Here is an 18,426-nt window from a genome sequence, read left to right as displayed (position 1 = left end):
CTGCAACACATTCTGAAAAAAAAGAAAGTCTACAACATATTCTGAAACAAAGAAAAACTGCAACACCTTCTGAGAAACAAAAAACCTGCAACAGGTCTGAAAATTAAAAAAACCTGCAACCCATTCTAAAAACAAAACCAAAAACCTGCAACTACTTCCAATAAAACTCCTTTACTCCTTTTCTTCCTTCCTAGACCTTACTTGAGTACCTAGATATTGCTTCCTTGTGTGAGTGTTTCTGGTCCCTGTGAGAGTGTGACTACCTCTGCGGCTTGCAATGTAGAAGAACCAGCCTCATCAAGTTCTTTCTTCTTACACTTCTTACTTATCACACTCTTCTTACATGTTTCAGTTTTTTCAATTTTATTACATGTTTCAGTCTTCTTACTCTTTTTTTCTTTTGGAAATTTAGGACATCCAGCTGAATTGTGTCCAGCTTCACTACACTTACGACAATGCATGATTCTTCCTTGTCTTCCGAGTTTAACTGTCCCATGTTCATCTTCATCGTCCTTTCCTTGATGCTTCTTTGGTGCCTTTTTCTTCTTCTTCTTAGGTGACTCATTCTTCCCTTTGATCCGATCAAAACTATTCTTCTGCCCTTTCTTTCTCCCTGGAAGATTTGGTTCTGGAGGTTTGGTTATCAAAACGTAGTTATTGGTCATCCAATATCTTGGACCTCTAACAGGACTAGGACCTGTGTCATACACTTCTTTCCATATCTCAGTACTAAAGAATGGAGACACAAAATCATTAACATCCTTATCAATATCTAAGATTGCCCCATAAGCATGTTCACATGGAATCCCTGTAATTTGCCACTTGCAGCAAGAACACTCCCTTTTACCGGTTGTCAAGTTCACAAAGTGTGAGTTCCCATCCAAAAATACATCAAATCGCCCATGTGTTCCTTTTGTGATTTCACAGAGCATAGCATGTTCTTTCTCTTCCTCCAGAATCTCTGTTGCATATTCAGACAACCTCTTTTTCCATTTGGTTATTTTCAGATTTCTCTTAGTAATCCTTCTCATTGCCTGCCTTCTTATAGTTTCCAACATTGGAACTAATGCCTTTGCCCTTGCTTTGACAATTGTGGAGTTAAAAGACTCTGTTACATTGTTGTCCACATCCTCACAACTGCTTCCTACCCTGTAGTAGGCTCTTGACCAGCTCTTTGGATCCTCCTTCATCACATCATCATACAAAGATAAATCATATGCTCTAAGCTTGTTCAAATTTGCTTGAAATTGTGCATGGCTGTAACTCCAAGCTAATTGCCACACACGTTCTTTAAGCAAGTCTTTCTTACCATGCTTAGTCTTTAGGTTATCCACCATGTGCTTCACACACATTCTGTGTTCAGCATTTGGTAACTCACTCTTCATAGAACTTATGATTCCCTACATAAGTACAGAAAATAAGCATTAGCAAAGAACAATGATACAAGACAAATTAAAGAATCAGGGGAACTAACATGAAAACTTACTTTAGAACGATCTGATATAATGACATAATCCTTCCCATCCTTTAGATTCAAATCATCTTTTAGTAGTTTCAGAAACCACATCCAGTTGTCAGCATTTTCAGTTTGTACAGCTGCCCACGCAATTGGGTATATCTGATTGTTAGCATCATGAGCAATAGCAGTCAATAGACAACCTTTGACGGCTTGTTTAAGAAAAGTTCCATCAATCCCAATGATATGCCGACAATAGTAGAAACCTTTTTTCATTGCTCCAAGACACACATAAAACCGGTTAAAAACATCTTTAACCACTTCACCATCAACAACTGGAATTGTATCAACTATCGCTGTGGATCCTGGATTTGAATCAATGATTTCAGCCGCATAACCTCTAAGGTGAGCAAAATGCTGAGCATATTCATCTTGCAGCCACTTCAAAGCTAGAAGTCTTCCTCTCTGCACTTGTCCAATAGAACTCAGTATGTTCCATTGCTCTTTAATGTGTCTTTGAATATCAAGAGGCATGTATTTAGGTTGCATCCTCAGTTTATCCATGAAAAGCTTCCCAATCACAGGACTCTTCAATAACTTGCATTTCCCATTAGGGGTGCATCTATGATAGCCACATTTAGTTCTCAAAACCCACAGTTGCCGATTCTTGTTGAATGCGCAGTAGACTTTCCAATCACATGCCTTATCCTGAGCACATCTAAAACCGATTTTGTCCTTCCCCCATCTATCTTGTCTAATATTTTCTCTCGACCTCAAAGCATGATGTAACACAACCTCTTTGAACTCAAACCCTGTGAAGAATGTTTTTCCAATGGCTAACTTATCATTAGTTCCCATCCTAATTTTCCTATCTCTAATCACAACAGGGTCTTCCTCTTCATCTGAACTCTCTGGGATGGTATTCCGATTAATCCTAAACTCATCAAACCAGTTTGCTACAGAATCCTCTATTTCAAACTCAAACCTGTCCACTATGTCGTCTTTATCTTCAACCTTCTCTTTCTTCTGCTTCACCTTCCTCTGCCTTTTGTCCTCATTGTCTTTTTCATTTTTAGACTCATCTCTCTTTCGTTTTGCCTTGCTTCGCCTTGCCTCATTCCTGGCTTCACGATCTTCGTCGTCATCACCAGCCTCATTCATGGCTTCAACATCTTTGTCGTCATCACCAGTCTCATTCATGGCTTTAACATCTCCGTCGTCATCACCAGCCTCATCGCTACCACTATCTCTTTTGTCTCCACCATCACCACTTCTATCTCCATCATCTCCATCTTCCCCGCTACTATCCTCATCGACTTCTTCGAGACCATCGGGATCTCCATTGTAATCAGGATCATCTGGATCACTTTGATATAAACCCAATGTTGTGACCGTCATCTCTTCTCTCACTTCCTGCGAGGAACCCTAATTTTTACTCAAAATTGTGATAACTCTGAACTAATGTTGTGACCGTCACGGAATATTTAATCAACGTTGTATGGTGAAGGCAAACGTGAAACAGTAATCGCGATTTTTCTGGTTTAATATGGTTTAGTAATCGTAAATCTTAGTCTCGATTGAATGTGTATGATTATTAATTTTTAAAAAGTTTATGTTGTTTTGTACAGAAATTATAAGTTTGTGTTGTAATGCTGAGAATGGGGTAAGTAGAGGTTGATATATAACGCCACCCCTAATATTATTCTTATTATTGTTATACTTTTAAAGACAACATATCCATAATTCAATATCTTAATAACATTATATTCAATAGCAAGCACATGTTTTTTCAGGATCATCAGCCACCCGATAACATCTTCCGTGATGCAAGTTTACCTTAATGCATTTTTGGATGCACTCTTGAGTTGTCTTGCAAGAACCTATCACATAATCTGTTTGTGGTGTATCGTCCGCCCCCGCAAATTCTATAATATATAATAAAACAAACTTTAAAAACATAGTATACATAATATAAATAAGCAAATCATGTAGGTTTAAACTAAAAATATAGATTTCTTTTGTTGCATACTTGGGATCAAGAGAACAACCAAACACAAGAATAGTAAAAAGAAAGATTTGTATGATAAAGCCATTTTTTTGATTATTTGTTTTGTGAATGAAACATAATCAAAACACTAAGAGTTATATATATAGAGATGTGATCCCTCCATAAAATACATTTCCTAATATCCTTTTTAGAATTATTATATTGAAAACTTTTTTTAACTTCAATTTCTATATATTGTAGGATATGATGGTTGATTAAATAATTTCTACCATATTTAGATACATATTAATAGCATAAGATATGATATTTTTTGTATGGTACTAAGGATTGGAAAAAGATTGGTTTAAAAAATCTCCTAAGTATAATAATAAATTCACCTATATTGAATATTTGGTCAACCTTTTATTTATGTTATAGATCTATCTATACTATTAAAGAGGAGTGTATATTAATAGGTTTTACATTTGTAAGTATCTCTATCAAATGTCATTGGTCATCAGACTATTTTAAAATTTCTTATTAAGGATAAAAATATACATTAAATTTTAAAATATTTAAAACTGTTAAATAATTATTAGTTTCCTAAACAAATTTCACTTTCTCTTTCTCATTTAATATTGAAAAATTTACTAATTATTTAAAAAAAAAAAAAAATATTAACTAGTCAATCAAACTTAAAAAAAAACTAAGATTTGATACTATAAGGGGGTGTATTCAAAACATAATTTGGGAAGATTGTGATTTTTTTAAAAATCCTCTGTTATTCAACTAGTGATTTAAAATCACATCTCAAATCCACTGTTATTGAATATGAAATTTGTTAATAATCATTCAAAATCACTCACAATCCACTGTTATTCAATCACCAATTCACAAAAATCATAACAAATCCACTGTTATTCAAAACCAAATTTTCTTTTTTTTAGAAAAACATAATAGTGACTGTGAGAGACTTTGGGTACATTTTTGTAAGGGAAATCCTATTTAAAAAATCTCACCTTCCAGAGGGTGTTTTTGAAGGATTGATTTAAAAAAAAAAAAAAATTACGAATTGCAAAATTCTGGGCTCTCTCTCTACCTTTCTCTGTTCTCTTCTCCTCTCTCGTTTCTGGACTCTCACTCTTCTCCTTTCTCTGTTTTTCTTGTGTGTTAATTATGGGCTTCACGTCTTGTTTTATTTTATTTTATTAGGGTTAGTTGTTAGGTATATATACTCTTGAGATTAGGGTAAAGGTTTCATGATGCAAATTACGGTGGTGTGGATCAAATTGCCAAAAAACCAAAAACCAACCTCTATACATATGAATATGTTCAACGTATTCTTTGTGTTATGCTATATGAACACCTCTCGTTTGGACTTGAGAATCTCTTAAAAACCAACTTAAGTCTCACCAAATCTCATCAAATCTCATTAAATCACAAACTATTTTTTTTCAGAAATAGAAAATAATAATAAATCCATCAAACTAACTTAAAAACTCACTCTAAATCTCCTAAAATCCAGAATATCATAAATCCTCCAAAATCCTTCCAAATTCTGTTTTGAATACACCCCCCTTAGGTTCACCCCTAGGGGTGAACCTTTCCGTTCACCTCCTCCTTTTCAACCAATCATAATCTTCTATACATTATTTCATTAAAAAAATAAATCAAAATTAAATTAAAAAGCAAAACAAATTCTGTATAATTTTAATTAAGGAAAGTTAAATATTGACTTGGTTTAGATTTTACATTTGACTTGGTTTAGATTTTACAATTAGAACAAAATTATGTGTTGGTTTGGGTTTACAAAGGTGATTAGAGTTTAGATTACAATTAAATCGAAATTATATGTCGGTTTGGGTTTACAAATAAAGTGGCTAGGGTTTAAATTTTACAATTAAAATGAAATTATATATCAGTTTGGGTTTACAAATGAGATGTTAGGGTTTAGATTTTACAATTAGAACGAAATTATATATCGGCTTGGGTTTACAAATGAGATGGTTAGGGTTTAGATTTTACAATTAAAACAAAATTATATGTCGGTTTGGATTTACAAATGAGTTGGTTAGGGTTTACATTTTTTACAATTACAATGAAATTATATATCGGTTTGGGTTTATAAAAGAGCGGTTTAAGTATTTAGTTTTATAATAATGTATACAGATTTTATTTCCTTATTTTATAAGGAGGTGAATGAAAAGGTTCACCCCTAGGGGTGAACCCAAGTATTGTTCTTTTTTAATTCTTATATTGAAAAGATTTTGATTTAAAATTACGATTCTTCTAGCATATTTCTTTGATTTTAGTTACAAATTATTTTGAATTATTATATAATGCATATGATAAATAATTATGTAGATTTTGTTGTTGTATATGTTGTGATTTTTCTTTTTTATAGATGAAGGTGCATTATGTAGTCTATGAATAAAATGTGGGTTGGTAAAACTAATATTTTGCGCGTTGATAAATTTATAAGTTTTATTTGCTCACAATTATAATAATATAATTACTATTTTAGAATAGCTTTACAATAAATTGGTCTTTCGTAATGACTTGAGGATCCAGTTGAAAGTGAGAGGCTATGAGAGCAGAGTTAGTGGAATTTGCAGCTGGTTTGACTTGAGGTAAAAAATTGTAGTGATTAATCTTTCATTACAGACGAGGCCGGCTCAGTTGTAGCCTGATTCTGTTTCTAGCAAAGACGGCAAACATGCAAAGGGGTAGAAGCGAAACTTCGATGTTATGATACTACTAGTCTATACCCGGTGCATTTGCACCGAAAAGGCCTATAATCTTTAGCTTTTTCTAATAGTATCCGTTAAAGTTGAACCAATTTTTATTAATTTACCGTTTGATGTATAAATTTATTCTATTGCGGTAAAACCAAAATTCCCTTTATAAAAAAGAACATAATTGTGCGAAAAAATGTAAAAAATTTTGTTGTGATCGATCATCACTGTTACGACCAATAGAACAACATTCAGAAGTGACCAAAAATTTAAGTAATTATAATAAAAGTAAAATTTGAGTTTTTAGTTGTATTCATACCTGAGGGTTGAGTATTTTAATTTGCAAGAAATAATCTACATAGCATGTCTTATGTTCATAGCTCTCTTAATACATGTTGTTAACAATTTCATTGCTGTATGCTTTAAAGCCTTTTCTTGTTAGATTTATGAAGCAATAAAATGTAATTGTACTTAAGATATTAAGAAATTAGAGCGTGAGAACCTTTTTATTGATGATCACAAAGTATTACAGGTAATACTTCTTAAAATTTAAATAAACTACAATGTAAACTATAATAATATTTTTTCTTAAGAAAACATTGTTAAACAAACCAAAATCTCTAAATCCTTCTGCACATAAAAAAGATAACTTGCTTTGCACATATATCATTAACCAAACATTTCCTCTTCATCAGGTGACATTCCACCTAAAACCATGAGATTTAGATTTCTGTATTTTTAACTAAACAAATCCTCTCAAATCCTCCAGAATCCCTAAAACTTATTAAAATTCAAATCTACTAACTGTTTTGAATAACAGTGGATTTTAAAGTAGATTTTTAAATTATCAGTTCAATAACAATGGATTTCAGAAGACTTTTTAAAATTCATGATTGAATAACATAGGATTTGTAACTTTTACACAAATCAATTAAAATGTCAAGTTGAATACAACCCCTTTACAATATACAAATAATCCCTTCGGCTATGTTTCAAAAGTTTCAGATTAGCTCTGTCTCTGTTTTAAGTATTGCACACATCAATGGCGATTCGAACATTTTCTTCTCTTATTCGAGCTCTTCACCAAACCCCAAAACCTCAATCCTTTCGTTTCTTCTCTACCCTTCTACACGATCCACCATCACCAGATCTTGTAAACGAGATCTCCCGTGTTCTCAGCGATCACCGGAACCCTAAAGACGACCTCGAACACACTCTCGTCGCTTACTCTCCTCGAGTTTCGTCGAATCTGGTCGAGCAAGTATTGAAACGCTGCAAAAATCTCGGCTTTACTGCTCACAGATTCTTTCTATGGGCAAGAAGAATCCCAGATTTCGAACATAGCTTGGAAAGTTATCACATTTTAGTTGAGATTTTGGGTAGTAGCAAACAGTTCGCTCTGCTTTGGGACTTTTTAATCGAAGCTAGAGAGTATAATTACTTTGAGATAAGTCCCAAAGTGTTTTGGATTGTGTTTAGAGCTTACAGTAGAGCTAATTTACCCAGTGAAGCTAGTAGAGCTTTTAGTAGAATGATCGAGTTTGGGATTAAGCCTTGTGTTGATGATCTTGATCAGCTTCTGCATTCGCTTTGCGATAGAAAACATGTGAATCACGCTCAGGAGTTTCTCGATAAAGCTAAAGTGTTGGGGATTGTACCCACCGCGAAGACGTATAGCATTTTGGTCAGAGGTTGGGCGAGAATCAGAGATGCATCCGGTGCACGCAAGGTGTTCGATGAAATGCTTGAGAACAATTGTGTTGTTGATTTGCTTGCTTACAATGCTCTTTTAGACGCTTTGTGTAAATCCGGTGATGTTGATGGAGCTTATAAGATGCTTCAAGAAATGGGTAGCCTTGGACTTAAACCAGACGCGTATAGTTACGCCATATTCATTCACGCGTACTGTGATGCGGGAGATGTTCACAATGCTTATAAGGTTCTTGATCGGATGAAAAGGTACGAGCTTGTACCCAATGTGTACACGTATAACCATATCATCAAAACACTTTGCAAGATGGAGAAGGTCGATGATGCTTATTTACTCTTAGATGAGATGATTCAAAACGGGGCTGATCCGGATACTTGGACTTACAATTCGATGATGGCTTACCACTGCGATCACTGCGAGGTGAATAGAGCAACAAAGCTGTTATCGAGGATGGATAAAACCAAGTGTTTACCTGACAGACACACTTACAATATGGTTCTCAAGTTGCTGATAAGAATAGGGAGATTTGATCGTGCTACAGAGATATGGGAAGGAATGAGTGAGAGAAAGTTTTATCCGACGGTTGCGACGTATACTGTGATGATTCATGGGTTAGTAAGGAAGAAAGGGAAGTTAGAGGAAGCTTGTAGATACTTTGAGATGATGATCGATGAAGGGATTCCACCGTATTCGACTACGGTTGAGATGTTGAGGAATCGGTTAGTTGGTTGGGGACAGATGGATGTTGTTGATGTTTTGGCAGGGAAGATGGAGAGAAGCAGTTCTTGTTCGGTTAGAGATATGGCTGTTGAGATGAGAGGAAGGAGAAGGAGATCGGAACGTAGAAGTGAAGGAAGTGAAGATGATGATGATTTCGAGATTGCAAGAGTTATACGAGAAGATACATTTTAACATATGAGAACAATTTTGAAATTATATGTGAAATTGAAATTGGAAATCTATAATCGAACCGGTTTGGTTTAATAAAGCTTCTAAACGAACCAGAAGGTTTTAAGGTTTATATTTTTTTCTCCTTTTTCCTCTGTGGTTTCTTCTTCTACGATGAAACAGAGTTAATTTTGCCACCGACGACGGTTGTGAGTGTGGAGCTTTATATAGATAGATCTGAGACGATTCGATCTGAAGTTGCAATTTCAAAAAACCTAATGAAATGATTGGATCTTCGGTGAAACCACTGTTCGTCTTCGTTTTAACTTTTTCGCTTCTCCTCGTCGTTATAGTTCTATCTCCGTCGCCACATGTACTGCAGATTCCGTTTCCTTCCGGTTCATCAGTGTAAGTATTCATCTTTACAATTTCTAATTACTGACTCGATTGTTGGGTTTGTCGTATCACACGGTTACTGTATTGGGAAGTATTTAGATGTTTAATCGAATGGAATCTTACTTGAAGTAAAATTGAATTGTGTCCTCTGCTTCAGGGGTTCTGATATATGGAGTGTCAAGAGGATAATGGAATGGAGACCTTGCAAATGGTGGTTACAAGGACACCTCACTCGTATGCACTCTTCTCCTAACTTTTATTAGTTAAAGGTTTCACCTTTTTGTTGTTCTGTTGAAAGATTCTGTGATGGATTACAATCTGATGTGGGGTTATTATATTGCTTGAGATGAGGTGAAGTTGGTGTAAATCAGTAGTTAGTTCTAAAATGTTTAGCTACTTTGAATCTGATTTAATCAATTCCACTAAGAAAATCTTGGCTTTGATCTGAAAAGAGAAGACATTGTAGTTGGGTGGAAGGCTAGATTGCTTGTAGTGAGTTTTACTTCTCTGAACTTTTTGATCGGTCTTTTCATTGCAGACAACTGCTTTGGTTTTTTGTTCAAATCCTGCAGCTCTACCCGCTAAAACTAATGGATATATTCGCGTTGATTGCTATGGTGGCCTGAATCAGATGAGACGCGATGTAAGTTTTACAGAGGATCGACCATCTTATGAATCAGTGCACATGTTTATCCACAAAGACTTCAACTTGCATTATATCTGCCTTAGGAAATAAATCATCTGATGATGTGATGCTGCTTGCAGTTGTGCGACGGAGTTGGGATTGCCCGTTTGTTGAATGCTACACTTGTTCTGCCAAAGTTTGAAGTAGCTGCATACTGGAATGAGTCAAGGTACTCCCGGTTTTTTTTTTAGATCAAAGCTTATTAGATAGCAATTTCAATGGTTCATTGATCAAGAAAGAGAATTAATATGCTATTGCTATTTACTGGTGCAGTGGATTTGCAGATGTGTTTGATGTAGACTACTTTGTTCAAAAGATGAGTGGTTATATCGAAGTTGTAAAAGAATTGCCAAAAGATATTGCATCAAAAGAACCATTCAAAGTAGACTGTAGCAAGAGGAAGGGTCAATTTGATTACATTGAAAGTGTTCTTCCATCTTTGTTGGAACATCATTACATTTCTTTTACACCAGCAATGAGCCAGCGCAGGGACAGGTACCTTTTTTTTTTATAGTCTATATTGTCTTTGTACTTGCTATTTCTAAACATTTCAAGATTCTTAACTATTCTACTTTGATACAACTGCATTTTCAGGTATCCTGAATATGCAAGAGCCACTCTATGTCAAGCATGTTATTCGGCTATACGCCTCACTAGTTCCTTAGAGAAGAAGGCCATCGAGCTTTTAGATGCTATTCCCAAACCCTTCTTATCGCTTCACCTCAGATTTGAACCGGACATGGTGGCATACAGCCAATGTGAATACCCAAACCTCTCTCCTTCATCTATCGCTGCCATTGAAGCTGCTCGTGTTGATAGGAAGCCATGGACTGGAGAGCTAGCTCAGATATGGAGAAAGCGAGGCAAATGCCCTCTGACTCCTAATGAAACAGTTTTGATGCTTCAGTCACTGAACATCCCAACAAGCACAAACATTTACTTAGCAGCTGGAGACGGTCTAATGGAGATGGAAGGATTCACATCCGTTTATACAAATGTGTTCACAAAATCTGTTTTACTTAACCAAGAGGATTTCACCAGAATGCATGGAAACACAAAAGCTGCACTGGATTATTATGTGTCCATCAACAGTGACGCATACGTGGCAACTTACTTTGGAAACATGGATAAAATAGTAGCAGCTATGCGAACATATAAACGTATGCATAATACTCTGTTCCTGAGTAGGAAAGCATTTGCAGAGCTCACTTCTAAGGGTCTTGAAGGTGTGGCGTTGAAGAAAGCTCTCTGGGAAGTTCATAAAAACGATTTCGCCATTGGCAGAGGTTTTGCTTTGCCGGACTGCTTCTGTGAATTTGAGCTGTAATGATGTTTCTTATCTTATATTCTTGAGCTGTCCCAACATTTGTAATGACAACAATTTGTTCATGTACTATTCACTTTGAGAGCCGATGAGACCCCCTGTCTCCAAATACAAGAAAGTAGTATACAATCTGAAATCAGTTTCTTGTCTTCTTTCAACAGCTAACCGTCTTTATGTTACCGAGATTCTACAGTTCTCAAGTCTTTGGTGTCATTCTTTACAACCATTGCATGCAAAATTGTTGAAGCCTCAGATGTCACTCTTTGAGGTAAGTGTTTCTCTAAAACTCGCGAGTACCTAACAGCTACTTCAAGACCTTTTTCATCCAGATGACAAAAGTCCATGTTCCACCATTGATTTGAGTTCCCAACCACGCAAAAACCATGCAAAATAGCAGCAAATGAAACAGGATCAGGAGAGAAGCCTTTTTTCACCATCCTATCCTGAAACAAGCAAGCAGTCTTCACCATTCCATGCACACAGAGACAAACAAGGACAGAATTGTAAGCAGCAGCGTGGTCCGACCACCCATCTAATTTCATTCTATGGAAAAACTCAAAAAACAGAGAACTTTGTCCCTGATCATTTGGTTCAGCAAGAACATGTTCAGATGTTTTTTTCACAAATCCCTGAAGTAGACAATTGAAGGTAACTTCATTAGGTACACAGTTGTTTGTCAACATAAGCTCCCAATAGAAAACTGCTTTTCCAAGGGTACTACTCTCTTTAGCAAAACTTCTTATAAGTGTTGTGTAGGTGACAACATTAGGCACCACGCCACAAGATTGCATCTCTTTGAAAGTATCCTCAGCCAATTTGAAATCCCCTTGGCAACAAAAACCGTTGATAAGGGAGGTGTACGTTACCACATTTGGCTTACATTTACTCTTCTCCATGCATCGGAAAATCTTTAAGGCAGTAGCCATATCCTGTTGCTTCACACCTTTTTCAATGGAGAGAGTGAAAACCTTCCTTGCCTCATCAAAATCACCACTCCTGATAAATCCATCTATCAACGTGGCATATACATAAGCATCTGGTATAATATTCCGGTCTAGCATCTCAGAGAAGAGGAGTTTGGCAGGAAAAAATCTACCGGTCTTGCACAATCCACTCATCAACATATTGTAGATGGCAGCATCCGGTGAAACTCCTCTATCTATCAATTTAACCTTCATGTTAATAGCATCATCCATATTCCCTGAAACAACAAGACCATGAATAATGATTCCATATGTAACAATATCTGGTTTGCATCCTCTTTCAGCCATCTGTGGAAGCAACTTAGAAGCAATATCATACTCTTTGCTTTTAAAATAGGCTTGTATTAGAGGGGCATAGCTTAAATTGTTCAGAATCAACCCTTTCTTCCATGCTTCATCCAAAACCCCAACAGCATCCTCCTTTTTCCCTTCTTTACACAAACGATTCACCAAAATGTTATATGTTGTCATATCAGGCTTGCAATCATTAGCTACTATCCATCGTATACTCTCAACTGGATCAACCTTAGAACCGTGCCTACACTTAGCATCAATAATGTTATTAAGAAACCAAACACTAACCCTTAAACCCCTTTCTTTTACTTCCTTTAAAAGTCGATCAGTCGCCACAAAATCCCCTTTCTTGCAAAACCCATTTATCATCGTTCCAAAAGTTTCCAAAGTCGGCATAAACCCTTTCAATTTCAACTCCTTGAAAACTAGATTCGCACTTTCGATATCGCCCAGCTTACAATATCCACCAATGATGGTGTTGTAAAACACAATATTCGGAACACAACCTTTACCCCATCGATCTTCAATCATCTTTCTACCTTCTTCTACCTTCCCTTCACTACACATACCTTTGACCAGTATACAAGTACTGTAATTATCAACACAACCACCTCTCTCACACATTTCGTCATACATCTTCCGTGCATCTCCAAGTCTCCGACTTTTCACAAGTAAACTCAACAACGAGTTGCAAGCAATAACATCAGGCACAGATTCATATACCTCAACTACATAATTATAAATCTCTACTGCTTTACTCAAACAACCCGATTCAGCATACGCGTGAAGAACATGGCTCAATGCTTCATGTGTAAGCTTCACATTTTCTTTCCTGAGATTACGCAACACTTCTTCAATCTCATCGAAGATCCTATGCCTCGCTAAGAGCTTCAGAAACGAAGAACAAGCAAACCCATTTGAAAAGATTTCATCTTTCTTCTCGCTCGATAGCCAATCAAACAGCTTCACGCCGATTACAGGATCCTGGATTCGATCGAATACGAAAGGTGAGATATCGACGAAGCGTACTTCTTCTTCTTCATCAGCGAAGCAATCGTCGAGAATTTGAGACCAGTTTCGCTGGGTTCTGAGGATGGATACAGTGTCGCTTACTAGTTTCTTGATGCGAGGAGTTATCGGAAAATGAGATCGAGGAGGATTGGTAAGAGGTTTGATGCGAGAGAGAAGGGTTTTAGACATTACAGAGAACTGTGAAATGGTTTTAATCGTCAACGGCGTTTTGATTCATAAGCAGAGACAATTTAAGGGTACGGAAGAAGAGAGATAACCAAACCATACCGAGATTGAACCACTCTCAGTTTACATGATTTGGCAATGTTATCTGGTTCTTTAGATTCATTTATGCTAAAGCAAGATTGTTGTATTTACTATTTAATGTGTTTTATGTAATGAGTACTTGTCATACATACACATGACATAGCCACTACATCTTTGTTTCCAATCTTGACATGAGTTTTACTGAGCAAGACTGTTCATAGGATAACAAATCTTGATTTTTGGGGGTAAACTCATTTCTCCACGAGTAAAAATTAGCTTCTGATTTCTACTGTTTAAAATTGTCTAAACCAAAAAAACGAGTCTTTAAAGTCTTTTTTTCTTTCCCACTGAAATAACAAAGACTTTAATGATGATAAAACAAGGGTTTTTGCAAAGTTCACTCTTCCAAAAGACTTAATCCTTGGATGTTATAACGAGCAAACCCAATGCACCTATGAGAATATACTGCAAAAAGAAAGAATGTGGTGGTGAGAAAACAGAGAGAAAAGAAAAAAGAGAGGTACAAATTTGGATTGGATTATAGGAATGAGAATGTACCTTTATGATAGGCTTTTCTGTCATAATGATAGTAACCCATCCAACATAAGGCAAGAACCTATATCATCAGACAAAAGGTAAACCGATTATGAGTCAGGAAAGAGCTTTCAGTTAGAAATAAAACAGGCATCGAGAGCTTTTGTGGTTGAAGTATATTAATTACCCGACAGCACGGCCCATAATATGATGTCTATTTAGCCAAAGCTGACCTTCAGCATAGAGAAGTCTGTCATCTCCATAGTTATTGTCACCTGGAAAACATAGATTGTAATGTAAATGTGTGTCGGAATAAGGAACACTACGTAAACAAATGACAATCGATTTTAAATCTATAAAAAGCCCTACCTTTTGTCAAAACATCAACTTCTCCTGTATTTTCTCTCTCGTGAACCTATGATGGTGATGAACCCCAAGAGTCAGCAAGGTTTTCAATAAAGCTTTTACAATATTTAAGTACTGCGAGATGGTATTGAGAAAGTCTAGAAATGCGTTACCTTAATGACACGATGGACAATGGGAATATCACGACCCTGAGGAGAAACATGAAGCCAAAAAAACCGATAAGGAGAAAGACCCCCGAATTTTATCAATGGGAGCGCAAATGAGACAAAAAGAATAGGGGAACTTACATCAACATTGAAAACAACAATTTCGCCTGCTCGAATCGGGTCCTTACTCATGTGCAAGAACAATATATCCCCCTAAAAAATATCACATTCATTACAATTTTGAGTTGACAAACAGACCTGTGCTGACCCTCATATAGACTATTAGTGACTTATTCATCCACATAGAGAGAACAAAGCTAAGTCAAATTACCCTCTTAAAGCCAGGTTCCATGCTTCCAGAAAGAACAACCACCACAGGGGATTCACTTCCAGTGACACACATCAAAGCTTTCCATATGATCAAAGCAGATGTAACAATCATCCCTACAAGTTTTCAACACGGAGAGAACAATTTATCATTTACTTATGCCACATATTTTTCATATACTGAAAACAACTAATTCAACCATCAGACGTCTAATCATGTTAGCTCAGAGAAACTTTTAACAATAACAGCTACCACATTTCCCCTCAACACAGTACATACTTCATAATTCGCATGTAACACCCTATTAAGAATCATACCTCAATCTCAAAGTAAACGATCTAATGAAACACCATCAACTTCACCAACTCTTAATAAACCAAAAAGGTCTCCAATTTTCTCTAAAGATTTCAACTTTATTCAGATATATATGTTCATACATTGACGAACCCTAAAAGCCATTCACATAAAACCAAATCGAGTTCAATGAGACAAAACACACAAGAAGGAAGAAACGAACCAAGACTGATCGCTTGAGTGAAAAGCTGACGGATCTGAATTGATTTGATAGAATCTACAGTTTCCCCGATCCAACCCATCTTCAAATCTCTGATTTTTTTACCAATTCACGCCGAAGTGTAATTCAGATCGAGGTTACAAACGTTCTTGTCTGAAAACGTTGCAGTGGAGAAGAAGGGTCTCTGTCTCTCAGGGTCAAGCTTTAAGGCACGATTTACTCCAAAGAGCGTTTTCTCAAGATCGGTATACCAAATTAAGAAACCGGTTTACAAATTTAAAACCGGTTTAAAATTCCCTTGAGTGGCTACGTTTTAATGACGTGGTTTAAACCTTTGGTTGGTTACATTTAATGACGTGGCTGGCTACGTTTCGATGACGTGGTAATATTGTACCCCTAAGATTAGTTCTTATTTACCAGAGTGCCATTTACTCAAGGAAATAAATTAAAAAAAAGGTAAGCCGAATTAATTTTAGTGGCTCACCGGAGAAGTTTACCGTTTCTGAGTTATCCGGCGAGAAGTTTTTAAATGGCGATCGTGTTTCCGGCGAGTTTGGGGCGATTCACCGTTCCGTCGCGTGCGCAAGTTAGACTGAGAGTTTCTGCCTCTGCTAACCAGAGCACGTTTCGTCGCGATTCAGTGGATTGGGTTAAGGAAACTTCAAGTTTTTTCGAAGAAGACAAGAGGCCGATCATGTTGTTCGACGGTACTCACGTTTCTCCAATCTTTGAATTCAGATGAAATCGAATTCAATTTATAATGTTTTTTTAGTTTTTGATTTTTTTTATTCCCAAAATTTTCACTTAGGTTATATACAGTTTTATACACATCTCAACGGATATAATTATATAAGTTTTATAACATATTTCACTTTTCTGGAATTCTGGTTCAAAGTAGTAAAGGTGATGTTTATTTGAATCTTAGAACTTTCTTGTGTTCTATTATGATAGGTGTTTGCAATCTTTGTAATGGAGGTGTGAAGTTTGTTAAAGACCATGATCGAAACAGGTTAGTGTTTGATTTTGATTCATTAATGTCGAATTCGAAGTTTCAGTCGTAAATGAAAGGAGAAAACTTATGGTATTGTTTTGCAGGAGCATAAGGTTTGAAGCGTTACAGAGCGAAACGGGGAAGAAACTGTTGATGCGATCAGGAAGAGCTCCTGATGATATATCGAGTGTTGTACTTGTGGAGAAAGATAGGTACATTTTGTGTTTCGATATGAACCGGGAAACCAAAAAAAAAAAGAATTTTATAGGCCATCAAGTGAGTGGTATGTGTTTATATTCTTCTCTTCAGGTCTTACATCAAGTCAGAAGCTGTGTTGAAGATCATGAACTACATTGACTTACCATTTCCACAGCTTGCATTCTTCATTCAGTTTGCTCCTCTGTAAGTTCTCGATTAGCGCAAAAGTGTAGACGCCTATCGAGTGAATTGATCTTAATAAAACAATGTTCTTTTGATATGTTGCAGGTTTGTGAGGGACTTTTTGTATGAAAATGTTGCAAACAACCGTTATGCAATGTTTGGTCGATCTGATTCATGTGAGATCTAAGAATACATTATCGAATTGTGTTCCTACTTTGCCATAATAGTAAAAAAAAAATGTTTCCTACAGTTTAATATATGCTTTTATACAGATGTGTAGTTTACAACAGCCATTGAACAACAGATACATATGTAGTACTTTTCGAACCATGTACTCTTTAAATGTATAACCTTTCTGATGTTGATATTTGTGTTATATATGGAAAAAACCTTGGGATTGTGTGAATTAGCCTTTTTTCTTTGGAGAATATGTCACTGGTCTGCTGGCTACAAGCTGCTAATTGAATTCTCTGATTGGCGTGCTCTGTATGGTATGTTCTCTGAGAAGCTTACTATATGCCCCAATAAATCTGCAGAAATTTCAAAGAAAAATTCAATCATTTACCGGTAAGGGATGACATATTTTAACAAAATTGGGGGTTTTGTTTAAGTGTTGATGGAGAATGCGACTTCTTTGTCATTCACCTGCAGGGATTCATTGAATCTTTTGTGAACTTACCCTGCAAGAAGGATGGCTAGAGATGTAAACCTCAAGATGTGTTGGTAACACTTGTGTTTTGATTTCTTGTGTTTCATGTCATAACCAGCGGGAATGTATTTGGGGTTCACGTATCCGTACTGCGGACGGAGAAGAAGGACGAACCCGAGGAAGAAACCAGCTAGGAATCCTCCAAAATGAGCAGAATTGTCCACACGTGGTAAGAACCCGACGCTTAGATTCAGTACAATGATCAGGATTAATGTCATAAGTGCAGTACACTACAACATAAAAAGATTAAGATTCAATAATACACCATAAAGCTTTCATTTTTACTCAGAAATCTAAGAAAATGAAAACATCTTTATACCTTATTTTCGTAGATTGTCCAGTTTGTGATAAGCTCTGAGAGCATTGCACCAAGTAATCCGAACAAAGCACCAGATGCTCCAACTGATACCCGTTCTCCTTGGGAATCTGTTAAGCAAGACATCAAGCTTCCTCCAAGCCCGCAGATCACATACAAAGCTCCGATTCTCACTGTTTATTTCACCAAACTCTTAAATCAGATGAGATCAAAGCAATCTTGATGATGGACAACAGAAGGGTTTAAAGGGTCTTACAGAATCCAAATTCTTGTTCAAGGCGCATTCCGATACACATTAAGCTGATCATGTTAGCCAACAAGTGAAGGAAACCACCGTGAAGCCATATGCAAGATATGAGACGCCATTTCTCACCTTCCTCCACAAGTCTCCTTTCAAGAGCTCC

The 18,426-nt window shown here is 36.3% G+C and overlaps 6 protein-coding genes and 1 long non-coding RNA gene across 8 annotated transcripts; 3 read left to right on the top strand and 4 right to left on the bottom strand.

Moving 5' to 3' along the window:
* LOC104758585 lies at positions 3,116-3,628 on the bottom strand. The gene is made up of 2 exons (XR_762746.2): positions 3,486-3,628; positions 3,116-3,381 (listed from the first exon to the last, which is right to left on the bottom strand). It is a non-coding gene; the product is annotated as an uncharacterized LOC104758585 (long non-coding RNA).
* LOC104758583 (pentatricopeptide repeat-containing protein At1g52640, mitochondrial-like) lies at positions 7,148-8,910 on the top strand. Its single transcript, XM_010481474.2, has one exon. It carries the CDS (start codon positions 7,221-7,223, stop codon positions 8,799-8,801), a length of 1,581 nt encoding a protein of 526 aa, XP_010479776.1. The 5' UTR covers positions 7,148-7,220; the 3' UTR covers positions 8,802-8,910.
* On the top strand, positions 8,961-11,321 carry LOC104758584 (uncharacterized protein At1g04910-like). Of its 2 annotated transcripts, XM_010481475.2 has the most exons (6): positions 8,961-9,185; positions 9,331-9,407; positions 9,746-9,816; positions 9,939-10,027; positions 10,132-10,353; positions 10,453-11,321. In XM_010481475.2, the coding sequence occupies exons 1-6, from the start codon at positions 9,061-9,063 to the stop codon at positions 11,183-11,185; spliced, it is 1,317 nt and encodes a 438-aa protein (XP_010479777.1). In that variant the 5' UTR covers positions 8,961-9,060; the 3' UTR covers positions 11,186-11,321. The 2 variants fall into 2 exon arrangements, with proteins under 2 accessions (XP_010479777.1, XP_019094898.1); XM_019239353.1 differs by lacking the exon at positions 8,961-9,185 and having other exon boundaries at positions 9,712-9,816.
* On the bottom strand, positions 11,336-13,740 carry LOC104758582 (pentatricopeptide repeat-containing protein At1g52620-like). The gene has a single exon (XM_010481473.2). It carries the CDS (start codon positions 13,657-13,659, stop codon positions 11,359-11,361), a length of 2,301 nt encoding a protein of 766 aa, XP_010479775.1. The 5' UTR covers positions 13,660-13,740; the 3' UTR covers positions 11,336-11,358.
* Positions 13,992-15,859, bottom strand: LOC104758580 (signal peptidase complex catalytic subunit SEC11C-like). Its single transcript, XM_010481472.2, has 8 exons — positions 15,629-15,859; positions 15,115-15,227; positions 14,925-14,996; positions 14,790-14,825; positions 14,641-14,686; positions 14,459-14,546; positions 14,296-14,353; positions 13,992-14,202 (listed from the first exon to the last, which is right to left on the bottom strand). The coding sequence occupies exons 1-8, from the start codon at positions 15,705-15,707 to the stop codon at positions 14,152-14,154; spliced, it is 543 nt and encodes a 180-aa protein (XP_010479774.1). The 5' UTR covers positions 15,708-15,859; the 3' UTR covers positions 13,992-14,151.
* Positions 16,082-17,403, top strand: LOC104758579 (DCC family protein At1g52590, chloroplastic). The gene is made up of 5 exons (XM_010481471.2): positions 16,082-16,332; positions 16,577-16,634; positions 16,721-16,828; positions 16,926-17,018; positions 17,103-17,403. The coding sequence occupies exons 1-5, from the start codon at positions 16,155-16,157 to the stop codon at positions 17,182-17,184; spliced, it is 519 nt and encodes a 172-aa protein (XP_010479773.1). The 5' UTR covers positions 16,082-16,154; the 3' UTR covers positions 17,185-17,403.
* Positions 17,437-18,426, bottom strand: LOC104759987 (RHOMBOID-like protein 5; the record flags this gene model as incomplete). Its single annotated transcript, XM_010482846.2, has 4 exons — positions 17,437-17,527; positions 17,677-17,936; positions 18,026-18,195; positions 18,279-18,426. Coding segments are annotated over 4 exons (651 nt in total), but the record flags the coding sequence as incomplete, so codon positions are not given.

The sequence above is a fragment of the Camelina sativa genome, chromosome 17, assembly GCF_000633955.1.
Source record: "Camelina sativa cultivar DH55 chromosome 17, Cs, whole genome shotgun sequence".
Lineage (NCBI taxonomy): Eukaryota > Viridiplantae > Streptophyta > Magnoliopsida > Brassicales > Brassicaceae > Camelina > Camelina sativa.
The sequence above is the reverse complement of the archived record's forward strand: the minus strand, read 5'-3'. Positions and strand labels throughout refer to the sequence as shown.

Bases quoted from the DNA above. Each gene is read 5' to 3' on its own strand.
- LOC104758583 (XM_010481474.2), top strand. From the start codon at position 7,221: ATGGCGATTCGAACATTTTCTTCTCTTATTCGAGCTCTTCACCAAACC.
- LOC104758584 (XM_010481475.2), top strand. From the start codon at position 9,061: ATGATTGGATCTTCGGTGAAACCACTGTTCGTCTTCGTTTTAACTTTT. The intron at 10,028-10,131 runs GTACTCCCGGTT...TTACTGGTGCAG, and splicing joins GCATACTGGAATGAGTCAAG to TGGATTTGCAGATGTGTTTG. The intron at 10,354-10,452 runs GTACCTTTTTTT...CTGCATTTTCAG, and splicing joins ATGAGCCAGCGCAGGGACAG to GTATCCTGAATATGCAAGAG.
- LOC104758582 (XM_010481473.2), bottom strand. From the start codon at position 13,659: ATGTCTAAAACCCTTCTCTCTCGCATCAAACCTCTTACCAATCCTCCT.
- LOC104758580 (XM_010481472.2), bottom strand. From the start codon at position 15,707: ATGGGTTGGATCGGGGAAACTGTAGATTCTATCAAATCAATTCAGATC. The intron at 14,826-14,924 runs GTAAGTTCCCCT...GTTTCTCCTCAG, and splicing joins TTGTTGTTTTCAATGTTGAT to GGTCGTGATATTCCCATTGT. The intron at 14,687-14,789 runs GTAACGCATTTC...TCACCATCATAG, and splicing joins TTGTCCATCGTGTCATTAAG to GTTCACGAGAGAGAAAATAC.
- LOC104758579 (XM_010481471.2), top strand. From the start codon at position 16,155: ATGGCGATCGTGTTTCCGGCGAGTTTGGGGCGATTCACCGTTCCGTCG. The intron at 16,333-16,576 runs GTACTCACGTTT...CTATTATGATAG, and splicing joins GCCGATCATGTTGTTCGACG to GTGTTTGCAATCTTTGTAAT. The intron at 16,829-16,925 runs GTACATTTTGTG...TCTTCTCTTCAG, and splicing joins GTACTTGTGGAGAAAGATAG to GTCTTACATCAAGTCAGAAG.